The 13,205-nt window shown below is 45.4% G+C and overlaps 1 protein-coding gene across 1 annotated transcript in view; it reads left to right on the top strand.

Annotated features, from left to right (window-relative positions):
- LOC144769651 (IgGFc-binding protein-like) overlaps window positions 1-13,205 on the top strand; it is a 1,105,637-nt gene that overhangs the window by 44,739 nt on the left and 1,047,693 nt on the right. The window contains exons 4-5 of the mRNA XM_078653826.1: window positions 7,723-8,315; window positions 11,195-11,762. Coding sequence (XP_078509952.1) covers window positions 7,723-8,315; window positions 11,195-11,762 — 1,161 coding nt within the window. The remainder of the gene's footprint in view (window positions 1-7,722; window positions 8,316-11,194; window positions 11,763-13,205) is intronic.

Here is a 13,205-nt window from a genome sequence, read left to right as displayed (position 1 = left end):
GAAAGTTTTTTGGTCGATTTCTTGCTTGGTCAAGTTGGTGACTGAAGAAGTCTGCTTTAGTGCGCTTGATCTTTTGCTAGTATGCATTTCTCTTTCTTTTTAGAGTCATGAGGAGCTTGGCAGATGGGACCGATCTCCAGTTGCGTTCAGCAGTTCTGAGAGAACGTCTATCCTTGTTAATTGGACCATTGAACCAGGGTTTCGAGTCTTTTGTGGAAACTCTTTTTAGTTGAAGGGGAGCAAATTCGTTAATTATCGAGGTCATAGATTTGAGGTAATGGTTGGTGAGATCATGGACGTTGGAGGAACCAGCAGGGGGCAAAAGTAGATTGTGGCTGGAAGTGGGTAACGTACATGGGTTGAGTTTTTTCCAGTCTCTTTCACATACTTTAGGCTTTGTGGATTGAGCTGAGTTGAGTTTAACTGTTACATTGATAGATAAGGTGATGATGTGATGGTCTGACCAATCACAGGGGAGAATCGACTCCAGGTGCGTGGACTCGTTCTTGGAGATTATTAAGTCCAGAGTTGTGCCTTTATTGTGTGTAGGGCTGTTGCAAATTTGGTTGAGGTCTAGGACGTTTTTGAGACTGTTGACCACAGTATAGTTGAAGTCGTTCCAGGGGAGGTTAAAGTCACCAAGGAAAATGTGGGTGTTTTGTCGTCCGGTGTATGTTGTGACCATGTCCATGAGGTGTTCTGTGAAGATGAGGTTGTCACCAGGTGGATGATAGATGGTGAGTAATGTACAGACAGGTTTGCCATTACTGTTGATGTCGAGGCATATGTATTCGCACGAGGGGTTGCAGGGGATATGGCTCTGTTTACGGTGATGTTGCTCTGGTGTATGCATGCAATTCCTCCTCCTGTCTTGCCACTCCTATCCAGTCTGAAGATGTCATAGTTAGGGGGTACTAGGATGTCGATGAGAGGTGAGGAGGATTCTGTAAGCCATGTTTCAGTAAGAATTATCAGGTCCAGGTCAGTAGAGATAATGCGGTCCGCTATGTCAGTTGCTTGCTTAGAGGCCGATCTGCAGTTCAGGATTGTGCATTTAAGCCGGGGAGTGGCAAGGGAGGTGGTGTAGTTCTGCGTGATTGGGAATTTACTAAGATTGTTGTCGAGGATTCCTCTATTGTTATGGGTGGAGGGCCTATGAGGGTTGGAGGGAATAGAAGGCATGTGTATGTGTGTGAGAGAAACAGGAATCATGAAGGAGGGTTCATAGGAGTGTAGAGGAGAGCAAAGATCGTTCTACGAAAAAGGGTTGGTGGAACGCATTGGGCGGGAGGATAGGTTATGGGAGGGTATTGATTTCCAGCTGGGGATATTATGTTTGGGGGTGTAAGGTAGATGGGTTGGGGGCTTGCTAGGTATACAGGTTCTGTGGGATCTGGAGAGCCCTGTTTGTCTCAATAGCATCACTTTAAAAGCGTGGGGATCCTCTTTGATTGAGTGAAGAGTGGACATGATCTCATCTAATCTAGTGTCAGATGTGGTAATGATTGGAGTGGGAGGCAGTGACATGGGTGTGAGTTTCTGCAGTGTGGGCTGTTTGGGTGTATGGACTGGTACAGGAGTGAGTAGGTTAGTAAGCGCAGTTGTGTGTGTGTGTGGGCGGGATGTTGATGTGGGTGAATGAGTAGTGGGTTGGTGGTGGGCAGGTGTGTGAAGTGTGGTTGGTGGCAGTGAGAGTTCAGAGGGTGGACTGTTGTCTGAAAGGTCACGGGGTGACCCATAAAATGCAGATGACTTAGCTGTGGGGTACTGGCTGGCATGGGTGGATCCTTGATAGTTGTCTTATTGTGAGTAGGGGAAGAGGTAGGGGGAGAGATGATTAGGGGGGTTGTGTTAGAGGAGTGGGAGCTATGGTGGTTCCCGGATTGAGTTCCATTGCTATTGGAGGTGCGGATGTAGACTCGGTCTGGCTAGATGAGGATTGAGTGGACTGGGACGAGTACGAATTGGGTGTGTTATTGAGAGGAGGGGATTTGGTGGGGGAGAGATGATTAAGGAAGGGGTTCTGTGAGCGGGGGAGGAGCTATGGTCATTTCTGGAGTGGGTTCGGTTGCTGTTGGGGGTGTGTATGTAGATTCGGTCATGCTGGGTGCGGGTAGGTTGAGCTGGGAGGAGTCAGTTTTGGGTGTGGTGCTGTGAGGGAGAAATGGGGTAGGGGAGAGATGTTGAGGGAAGTGGTTGTGTAGGAGGGTTGAGGAGCTATGGTCGTGCCCTGAGTGGTTTCAATAGCTATGGGGGGGGTGCGGATGTAGTCTCGGCCATGTTAGGTGGAAGAAGCGTGCGATGTTTCGGTGAGGTGCCACTAGGTGTATCGGTGGGAGTGGTCATCAGGGTAGTCGGGGTAAAAGAAGCAATTGGAGTAAGAGAGGTAGCACCTCGGGTAATGGTAGTGGGGGTGGTTTGGGAGGCAGTTTGGGGATTATCCACTTGTTCTTTAATAATGGGAAATATGTTATCTAGGAGATTTAAACTACGGTCATTGGATTGGATGAGGATAGTACCATTGTTGTAGATAGTGATGGGTGCTGAGTTGGGAAGGGGCAATAGAAATAGCAAGACCATGTGCCGATTTTCTTGAGGAAGAAACAGTAAATGTGGCTAGGAGTACTTTCCTTCATTGTGCTCTCCATTTTGTGTGGAAGATAATGTCAATGGTTGTGTGCCCGTTGCGTGGGGAGAAGTAGGGATCAGCGAATAGGGTTTCAGGGTGTGATTTGATCAAATTGTGTTTGAACCATTTGGCCGTTTTTTTTTGTGAGGCCGGGGGGATAGATGCTGTTGTATGTGTGAGTGCCTGTGAGTTCCATGGTATATGTGGGCAGATAGGTGCGGAGAGGAGGGCGCCAGAGAGAGTAAGAATAGCTAGGGCCCAGGAGGATTGCGATGAGTCCAGAGAGAGGGATGTGGGGAAGAGGGAGGTTAGCTGGGTTGAAGCCAGTTACTGCGAATGTGATTAATTTCTAGAGGGTTAGGGGGCCACAGGGGTAGGACTGAAGATGCCATAAAAAATGCCCCAGGACGTCAGGCGAGTGGAGGGGTCGGAGTGTTGTAGGCAAAGGGTGAGGAAAAGAAGGTACAGGGCAAAGAAAAAGAGAGGAGGGAGATGCATAGGGTAGGTGGCCGAATATGGTGTAAGTTTAGGAAATCTGAATAGATAGGAAGGGGCGGTAGTCGACTAAGGGCTAAGGTAACCATGGGCTAGAGCAGTGAGGGGACGTCAGGCTAAAATGGCCGACTCCTTAGTAGGGCGCCATCTTGCGAGTCTGGCTAAAAAACATTTTCCTAAAAGAAATTCGAGGTTTCCCCCACCAAGCCCTCAACTCACTCAACCTAATTGTCTGGCTGTATGTACTGCATATGTTTTATTTAGTTTTTTAATTTTTAAGAACCAGGAAGAAGGGTGTGTGAATGGCTAAAACGCATATGGTGAGAGGACTTATGACAAGAAGCCAACTACAACTGGCTTTCATACCAGCTGGGACAATCCGGGCTTTCCTTGACATAACAGAGACCTATTCTTGAGATAACATATTAGTTACCCTTGACATATTACACATTCTGGGTATCCTTGGAATAATATAGGCCTACTTGTGACACCCAGTCGGCACGGGTGGTGTCAATATGTCTTCAATTGCCCAATAGTGGCTTATCCTTCACAAATTGTTGGGGTTTTAAGGCAACGTTCTGGCTCTCTCTAACACTTCGAGTCCACTATTGAAATACAGTGAACATTCTTCCCACCATTTTGGATCCCTGGTATAAATGTTTCTGGCCTTGAAACTGTTGTTCTACCATTGACATTCTGGGTGTACTTCAAATAACTGTGGACATCCATTCTATACTCGGGGCAATGGCATCTTTCCATGACTTATTGTGGTAATTCCTGACATGGTTATGACTATCCACTTCACAATGGTAGTGGAGGTTTCAATCATAAGATTGATATCCCTGTTATCTGATGAAGATGATAAACAGGCGTGAAAGGTAGAATCTGACCAATTGGCAAAAGTGATTGTTTCTTGAAATTAAAAAGCTGATGTTTGGAGAGCAAAATATAATTAGCAGAAATTAAAATATATATATTGATTAAAAATGTTTTAATTTAAAAATATTTGTTCAGCGCGCTTTTACCGAGCGGTTTCATGGCGCTATGTGTAATGCAGTGGACGACAGCAGGTGGGAGGAGTTTAGGCAGTATGGACTTGTGAAAATAGGAAGGTTTTGAGGTCCTTCCGGAACTGAGGATAGGAGGAAGATGTTCGGAGGGCAATGGGGAGGGAGTTCCAGAAAGCTGGAGCAAGGACAGCGAACTTTGCTCCACCCGCCCTCAGTTTTTTGAACCGAGGAGTAGCTAGGAGGGCCATGTGTGAGGAGCGGAGTTCTCTACCTGGGAGATACGGGTTGATAGCAGAGCAAATGAACTCGGGGGCAGTACCCGCTCTTGCCTGAAAGGTGAGGCAGCCAAGCTTGAAGAGGGCGCGCTCTTTCACCGGCAGCCAGTGCAGTGCTTTCAGCAATGGGGTGGCCCGATGGAATTTTGGTAGGCCATAAATTAGGCGAGAGGCCTGATTCTGCACCAGCTGCAGGTGGCGGATCGCATAGGCAGGGGCCCCATTATAGATTATGTTGCCATAATCGATACGGGATAGTACCATGGCCAGCACGATAATTTTTAGAGCAGAAGGGAGAAAGAAACGAGAGACTTTCCTGATTATTCGTAGAGAGAAAAAACAAGAGGAGACCACAGAACCTACTTGTGAATGGACAGAGAGTTGAGAGTTTAAGAAAATCCCCAGGGTTTTAACTTTGGATACCGGGAGTGGAGGGGGACCAAGGGACGGGGGCCAGAAAGAAGGGGACCACGGACTGCAACCACCTCCGGTCAAGACCAACTCGGTCTTGTCCGGGTTGAGTTTGAGGTGGTTGCAGTTCATCCAGTCCTGAATAAGCTTCATGACTGTCTGGACGTTTAGGGCAGATGAAGGTGAGTGGGAGAGGTTAAAGATTAAAGCCAAACTATTTTTTTCCTTTAAAATAAATAACAAGCGTCTTTTTTGAGAATGTAATTTATTTACCCAAAATAAAAACCTATTCCATGTTGAAATGCTAGTTGTTTTAGAAACTGGCATTGTAAATAAAATGCTGCTGGTGGGCTTGCAGCACTGGTTGTGCCACCCACAGAAGCAGCTTGTAAAGTCTGCAGTCTAGCTCTACCATGTCGACTTGTCCAAGCGCACCCACTTGCCAGTCCCTAAACCTTCCCTTTGCTTCATATTAGAAACCCTATGGTAGGCCCAAGGGCAGGGTGTATTGTAAGTGCAAGGTAGGACATGCTCTGATGTGTGTAGCATGTTCTAATAGTGAATTAGAGCCATTTTAGTTTTTCACTATTGAAGGCTACCTGTTCTCGTAGTCCAGAATGAGCAGCTAGATTATTACATATATATGATCCCAACTGACTCAGGGAACATGGTAGAAATTCGAATTTAGTATGCCTGAACTCAGAATAATAAAATACATCTTTTAATAAAGTTTATTTTAATAGTCTGTGTTTGCAAATACCACTTTTAGAAAGCAGGTATTTGCTTGCCTAACCATTTGAGCCTGCCTCTGCTGGGTTGTGTATTCCTTGTCTGGTTTTGTGAGTGTCAGGGCTGGGGAATTTCAGGAGACAGGCTGGGACAGCCCAGTGGTGAATAGAGAGATCTACATCCAGATGGGAGGGAGGAGTGCACCTGGGACCTGAATAGGGCTGGGCCTTCCCTCTACAATGCTGGCTTCACCACCTGTGGCTTGTCTGATGTCTCTGCCCTGCACTAAGAACGGAGAGGAGGAATCATGTCAGCAGAGTGCTCCAGAGCTGTATCTTCCCTCCCCTGATCTGGCTCCAACTCTTGTGGGGCGTCTGATGTCTCTGCCCTGCACAGTGAAAGGAAGAAGAGAGTCATGTAAATAAAGTGCTCAGGAACTGGTTTGGACTATGCAGAGGCCTCTCCGCCTTCAGAGAACAAAGGATTTTGGGGTAAAAATATTGGGACCCTGATCCAAAGAAATTAGATCACTTCTGGAACAAGAAATCTTTCTGCCAAGGAAAAGAACCAAGGAAGCTGCAGGAGTTTGGACTGCCCCTCTGCCAGTTTGCTGTTTGCTGGGTTGGCCTGCAGTGGTTGCTTTATTGCCAAGGGAAAGGAGAAGGACTTTTTAAAGACTTTCATCTACAGAATATTCTCCAAGGGCTTGAAATGTGCTTGCCTCCTGTTGAAGTCTCAGGGCCAAAAGACTTCACCTCCAGCTCCCTCCTGAATTTCCTTGCTGGGAATTCTGACTCCAGTGGGATCTGGAAGCGCGAAGCATTGAGAAGAAGCGTGTTGCCGCCGCAGCTGAAATCATCGCAACGCCGGAGAAGTGAGCCTTCACCGCATCTCCCTGGAAGCGTGTGTTCATCGAAGCTGCCGGCTGTCGCATCACCGGAGAAGCGTGACAACATCGAGGGAGTCGCCATCGCATCACCGGAGAAGCGTGTCGCAGGGCCTGTCTCTGCTCCAAAGTACAGAGTCGTCACAAGGCTGCCAGGGCGTCATTGCATCATCATCGCATCGCCGCATCAAGGGCACCATCTTCTCGCATCGCAACCGGATCATCGCATCGCATCAGGGCGCCATCTTGCGCACCGCAACGGGCCCGCAAGCCGAGAATCCACGCATCACCTTCGCTCCGGTAAGGCTTACGACGAGTTCCCTACTCTGCGCAAGCATTGAGGAAGGACGCAACCGTTCCCCCGGATCACGGAACCGGCGCATCACCCCTTTTACATGCCTTTTGTTTACTTTGCGTTACGCATCCAGGTACTTTGTTGAGAACTGTGTCGCATTTACCAACAACTTGAATTAAGAAACTTTAATCATCTTTTAGGTAATCTCAAGTGTAGTGTTGAGGATTTGTGTCATTTGTGGTCTTGTGTTTAAGTCTATATAAAGAATACTTATTTTTATAAAACCTGTGTTGTGTCCATCTGTAGTGTTATCACTGTATTAATGTGTATATTCACAAATGCTTAACACACTGCCTCTGAGATAAGCCTGTCTGCTCATTCCAAGCTACCAAGGGGGTGAGCAGGAGTGTAATCCCCTTATCCTGACTTAGAAGTAAGGGTCCCTATTTGGACAAAGGTGATAACCATTGCCAACTAGAGACCCCCAGATCTAACAGTTGCTCACACCCAGTCCAAAATGAGATTGGGCAAGGTACTGACCATGCTCCGTGTACCCAGCGCATTAGGCCTGGCCTTTTTCATCAGGCGCACGTCTTTGATCATGAGTGCCCATCTATCTTTGAGCACTGGGCCTGGTGAGATGAAACTCTCAATCATCCTATCCCTAGAGAGGATATGACCTGACGTACCACCATGCTCAGGTGCACTTTGACGTATGACCTCTTGAGCAGTGCATTTGTTGAGAGCTCACTTGAGCTAGCACATTCTGGTGTTTTTCAGGTCTTGTATAGAGTTGCCCTTGCTGTCTAGTCTTAAGTTGGTCTTGCCCATTAGGTACAGGACCCTTGCATGTTCACAGAAGATACCCCATCTTAAATGTACTAACTCTAAACACTTGAGTTAACCCATGACGCATGAATTTTGCTGGATTTGCGTTAACAATTATGTTTTCTCACATGCTTTGCATTAACTCTTTACATTTATCATTGCAGAACCAGAATGTCCACCCAACAGCATATTTAAGACGTGTGGCTCAGCTTGTCCTGAGACTTGTGTTCCAGACTCTTTGGAGGAGTGCTCCAGGCCGTGTGTGGAGACTTGCGAGTGCGACGAAGACTTTGTTCTCAGTGAAGGTGCCTGCATCCCTCAGAGCGAATGTGGATGTGTCTATGAGGGCCGCTCTTATGACCCCAATGAGAAGTTCTGGAAGGATAATTGTACGAAAGAGTGCTTCTGCAATTCAGAAACCAGACGCGTAGAATGCAAGAACAGCAAATGTAGGCAGGAGGAACAATGTGGAACAAGGAATGGGATTCTCGACTGTTATCCAGTGGGAAACCGTACCTGCTCAGCTGTCGGCGACCCGCACTACATCACCTTTGATGGGCTCAGATATAACTTCATGGGCACCTGTGTCTACCTTTTTTCTGGACTTTGCCAACTGTACACAGGACTGGAGGATTTTGAAGTGTATGTGCAGAATGATAAGAGGAGTAGTAAATCAGTCTCCTATACTAAAATGGTAGAGCTCAAAGTTTATGAGAATGAAATTGAGGTCAACAAAGAGTTCCCAAGACGAGTGACGGTAAGATGCCTTTTATAAGTATAATGCATTTTAGTTATTATTGTTAATGTAAATGTATCGGTCCATGCCTCTGGATTCACCCGTGATAGAAATAGTACTTCTATAATTCTAAATGGATAGAACAGCTGCAGACCTGGCAGCTATAAAGTAAAATATATACTTTAATACTACGAAGGCAAGTGTCGAAACTCGTTTTTCCTTTTGTGCAATAAACCTATTTGGTTTTCCTTACTGCGAGTGCTGGTTTGCTGACTTTTGTTTGGCAGAGGAGCTGTGAATATATATATATATATATATATATATATATATGTATATATATATATATAAACCATGCAAACAAAAAAATCGTTTAGAGTTCGCTTATCATATGAGATGGAGAGAGCAGACACTGGTAGTAAAACTCAGCAACAGGGTTATCACAAGCAGAATACCATTACAACGCATAATGCTTTTAGGCGCTGGATAGTGAATTGTTTAATTTACTATTCCAACTCCAGTCCCCGTGGATAGTAGGGAAGGTGTTGGATAGTACATTAAACCTATTCCCCGTCCTAGAGCGCCCCCCCCAGCACAATGCGTTGTAATGGTTTGCGTTGTAAAAGTTGCGTTATAAAGGAAGTGAAAATACAATAAGATTTCTGCAAACCCACCTAAATAGCTCTTACCAGTTTTCAGGCCACTTTTGTAGCTGCCGTAAGGCCAAAATTCCTTTTTTAAGCTGATATAAGAACCCAGCAAACTCTTGCTTGGTGTTGAGACCGGAACAGAATGCTTACAACCGTCTGCCACCTTGACCCTGGAAAGATGCAGTACTAGTTCCAACCAGTATGTTTGAAACAATATGAAAAGAAGTAGGTAGGACAGGGATGCTGGCTTATGGTCCTGTGATAATGAATAGCAAAAAGAGTCTGCTCTTGTGAAAACTTCAAAAGTATTGTAATGGTTAGTCCTGCACGTCCTGACAAAGGGTCAACTTTCACAGGAGAGAAAGCTTGGTGCCCCGGACCCTATTAGCCATCATCCCCGATGTGGTTGAACATGAAGGGTACTAGGATGTGAAGACAGGAGTTAACACGCAAAGCTAACAGAACTACCGCTGAAGATCATTGATACATAGAAGTTCTTTGAAGTGACATGAGGCTTCTAGTTCTTGATTATTCTAGCAGTGTTTGGAGTCACATAGCACAAAGAGGGCTGACGCTACTCTGAAGTTCTAAGGAGGCTGGGTAGTTTATTCTAGAGTTCGTGCCACACACAACAAAAATCACTGTGGTCACTATGGGGCCGATTAGGATGGTGGACGGGTCACCACCGCCATGCAGGCGGTGGCGATCCGTCCGCCACCAATTTCCCCCATGCCATATTACAATGGCGGGGGGAACGCGGCGGACATAAACACCGTCCGCTGCTTTTCCGCCCCAATCGCCTTGCGGCTGGGGCGGAAAAGGGTTCATATGGCTGGCAGTGTTTTTTCCAGACACTGCCAGCCATATTACGATGGCCGGATGCAGATGCCATTCCGTGGCGGCAATGCCGCCACGGAAAGGCATACAGGCTTTGCTTTGGGGGCCTGTTGCGGGCCCCCAGGGTGAAGGGTGGGGGGGTGGGGGTGCACATGGGGGGTACCTATGGTACCCCCCTGCGTTTCACAGTACAATATGGCAGGCACCGCACGGTGCCTGTCATGTTGTGCTGTGAAACGCACAACATGCATTTTTTACATTGCGGCGGACGGTGCTTTCACCACCGTCGGCCACATTGTTAAAAATGTGGGATGCACCCGCCACTGTGGCGGGTGCATGCTAATTCCGGGCACGGTACCTCCACCCTTGTGGTGGACGGTCCCTGCCCCAGACAGGATGGTGGACGGACTTTGTCCATCCGCCATCCTAATCGACCCCTCGGTTCCTAGAGTTCAGCGATACTGAAAAGTAAAATGACAAACCAAAAGTCCAGAATATTTTGGCAGTTATGGTGAAGATACCACAGTCTCAGGGTGTGGGAGAGCCCATGACAATTTGTACTCTTGAGTCAAGGCCCACAGACGCTGTATCCAGGGCATGAGTCCATCTATGTCTGCACTCAAATGAGCTAATTGTCTCTAACCTATTCATTTCAAAAGGCAATACATTTGCATATTATTAAGTCGACACACTTCTAAATAAAGTCAACAAATCATCCTACCAAATTTTAGAGTCCTGGAAGGGTACAGGGTCACAGAAGATGGCCTTACTTTAATGATGAGATACTACTCCGATACTGGTCCGGTGACACTGTATTCATGGCACTGCCCCTTTTTATCAGGGGCCGCTCTCCTAAACAGTTACTACAACAATTAGCTAAATATTGAGGAGAAAATATGTGCTCCAAAGAGGAACAGTGCAGTGTGACCTCCTGCATGGCCCATAGCATGGCAGAAGGGACCTGGAGCAGGAAAAAGCTTGATGGGGCCTGCATAGGCAGAGGTAGAGGAGAATGCCCTGACTGCCAGAGACCTGTTCTCTCAAAATATATTCACATCACTGACACTGTTTGATTATATGTGAGTCTCAGCCTCTTTTGGATTTCAACACTGGCTTTTGTAAATTAATCATGAGACATAAGCATGCTGATGAGTGGCAAAATGGATTAGCTGTTGAAGAGGTTGATTATGAGAGAGAGGAGGACCTCAAATATTCCAACATGAACAGGGAGGCACACTGGTGGAATTGAAAACACATGAATAATTCAAATAAAGTGTAGACTGTATAAATGTGCAAGTACCAACAGGAAGAGGTTATATCAATCTTTGGAATAAAGCAATAAACCATATTAGTTATTTATTCTGTTTATGTTCCATGTGAGTCTTACCAAATACTGGCTTGATCTCTCTTCCACAGCTCAATGGCCTGCTGATTAACCTCCCTTACACCATTGACAATGGAAAAATAGAGATGTACAGGAAAGGTAGGACTGCAGTGATAGAAACAGACTTCGGCCTCAAAATAACTTTTGACTGGTGGAGCCATCTCTCACTAACCATCCCTAGCACATATGCCAAATCTGTGTGTGGGCTTTGTGGAAACTTTGACAACGATAAAAGGAATGATTTAACCATGAGAGGTGACAGTGTGGTGTCCAGGCCCGCTGTGTTTGGAAACAGCTGGAAAAAGCAAGATGTTGAGGGATGCCGGGAGACGCCCCTTGAAGAATGTCTCAATAAGGAGTCCATGGTAGCCCAGCAGAGGGAGAGCAAGAACAGCTGTGGCATGCTGTTGGACCTTAGTGGCCCTTTTCAGGATTGCCATAGCAAGGTGGATCCAGAAGGCTTCTTCCAAGACTGCGTTTATGACTTCTGTTTTTATAAAGGAATACAGAAGGTTTTTTGCCAGATGCTTTCATCTTATGTTTTGGCTTGCCAAGAAGCTGGTGTTAAGGTTCGCCAGTGGAGAAGTGACAGCTTCTGCCGTAAGTACATTGTTACATTACTTTTCACTCGTCTCATGAAGAAAGTCATTCTTTTTAGAAAAGCATTACCCGCTGGTGCAGAATTCTTTCTTTCACCTCCATCTGACACAAGTAGGACATCTAATTGCACCTAGAAGTGTAAACCATCTAATCCAGTAAGACATCTACAACTCCCTAGCGCCATTTATATCCAATCATGATATTTGAGACCATACCAATTTTTGACTCACCTATATCTTGGGTGATGATCACTAATGGAATGGCAACAATCTTTCCAGCAGAGGAAATACAGTTAAATAAATTGCATGTATATTGTGTACTGAGTACAACATTTTCTCTTTGTGCCCAAAGTAGAGACATTTGGCTAATATCACCTAATGTAGTGTGCCCGTAATGCATGGGTGAATGCGTAATTCCTTAGATTAAGATTAAGGGAGATACTTCTATTCCATGTATATACGCATGACACAGAACACATTTCTGTGTGCACATAAAACAGGGAGATGGTCATAAAGATTAGTATATGTTCGAATGTCAAATGTACTTCACACCAAAGGGAACCACAGTTTAAGTGATTTTACCTAGATAATGGGGTTAAAGATAGTACGGATGGTCTTATCAGTGATATTTGTCTTCTATGTTTCAACATTTAAGCCACTTCTGCTGTATAATTGTATTCGTTAAAGGTTAAACCAATCATAAACATTCTTAAAAACTAGACTTTTACTATATTGACTAAGATCTATGAAAGCCAGCATGTAGTATGCAAAGGTTGTATATGATTCATACAACAACAATTTTATAAAATACTTAACCGAGAAACCATTTCAGCAATACTATTTAATGTACATATTCAGAATGAATGGCATTTACCAGTACAGAGAAACCAATTCATAGAATGTCTTTTTTTATCAAAATTGCATTTGCTTGCTTATTTTGTTAATCATGCAATGGTTGCCGCTCGTACTTTTTCAGATAGATTTGAAGGAGGTATTTAGTTCAGGTTTTTTTTTCCAAGGGATATTATTTCAGATTTATGTCATTCTGATTGTCAAACAATAACTTCAGATACTTTTAATTTGCTGACCCTCACCACCCAAAACACATCAATCACTGCCCCCTAAAAATACCTCACCACAACAATCTATACCCATACCTCAATCCTAAAAACCCTTTGTACCGTTATACTCCACCTATTGCTGAACCGTAAAATCCCTCCTTACATCAAAACTCCACCCATTCTTCAACCCTAAAAACGCCTTTCTGCGCCTAATCCCCCCATCACTGCACCTTAAAAAACCCTTACTTCCCCTAAAGACCACCCATCCATGGCCTCTAAAAATGCCTCACTACTCTGAAACTCTACCTATCCCTGAATCCAAAAAGTCCTTACTACAGCAAAACTCCACCCATCCCTGCATCCTTAAAAGCCCTCACCATCCT

The sequence above is a fragment of the Lissotriton helveticus genome, chromosome 7, assembly GCF_964261635.1.
Source record: "Lissotriton helveticus chromosome 7, aLisHel1.1, whole genome shotgun sequence".
NCBI lineage: Eukaryota > Metazoa > Chordata > Amphibia > Caudata > Salamandridae > Lissotriton > Lissotriton helveticus.
This window is presented reverse-complemented; position numbering and strand designations above follow the sequence as displayed.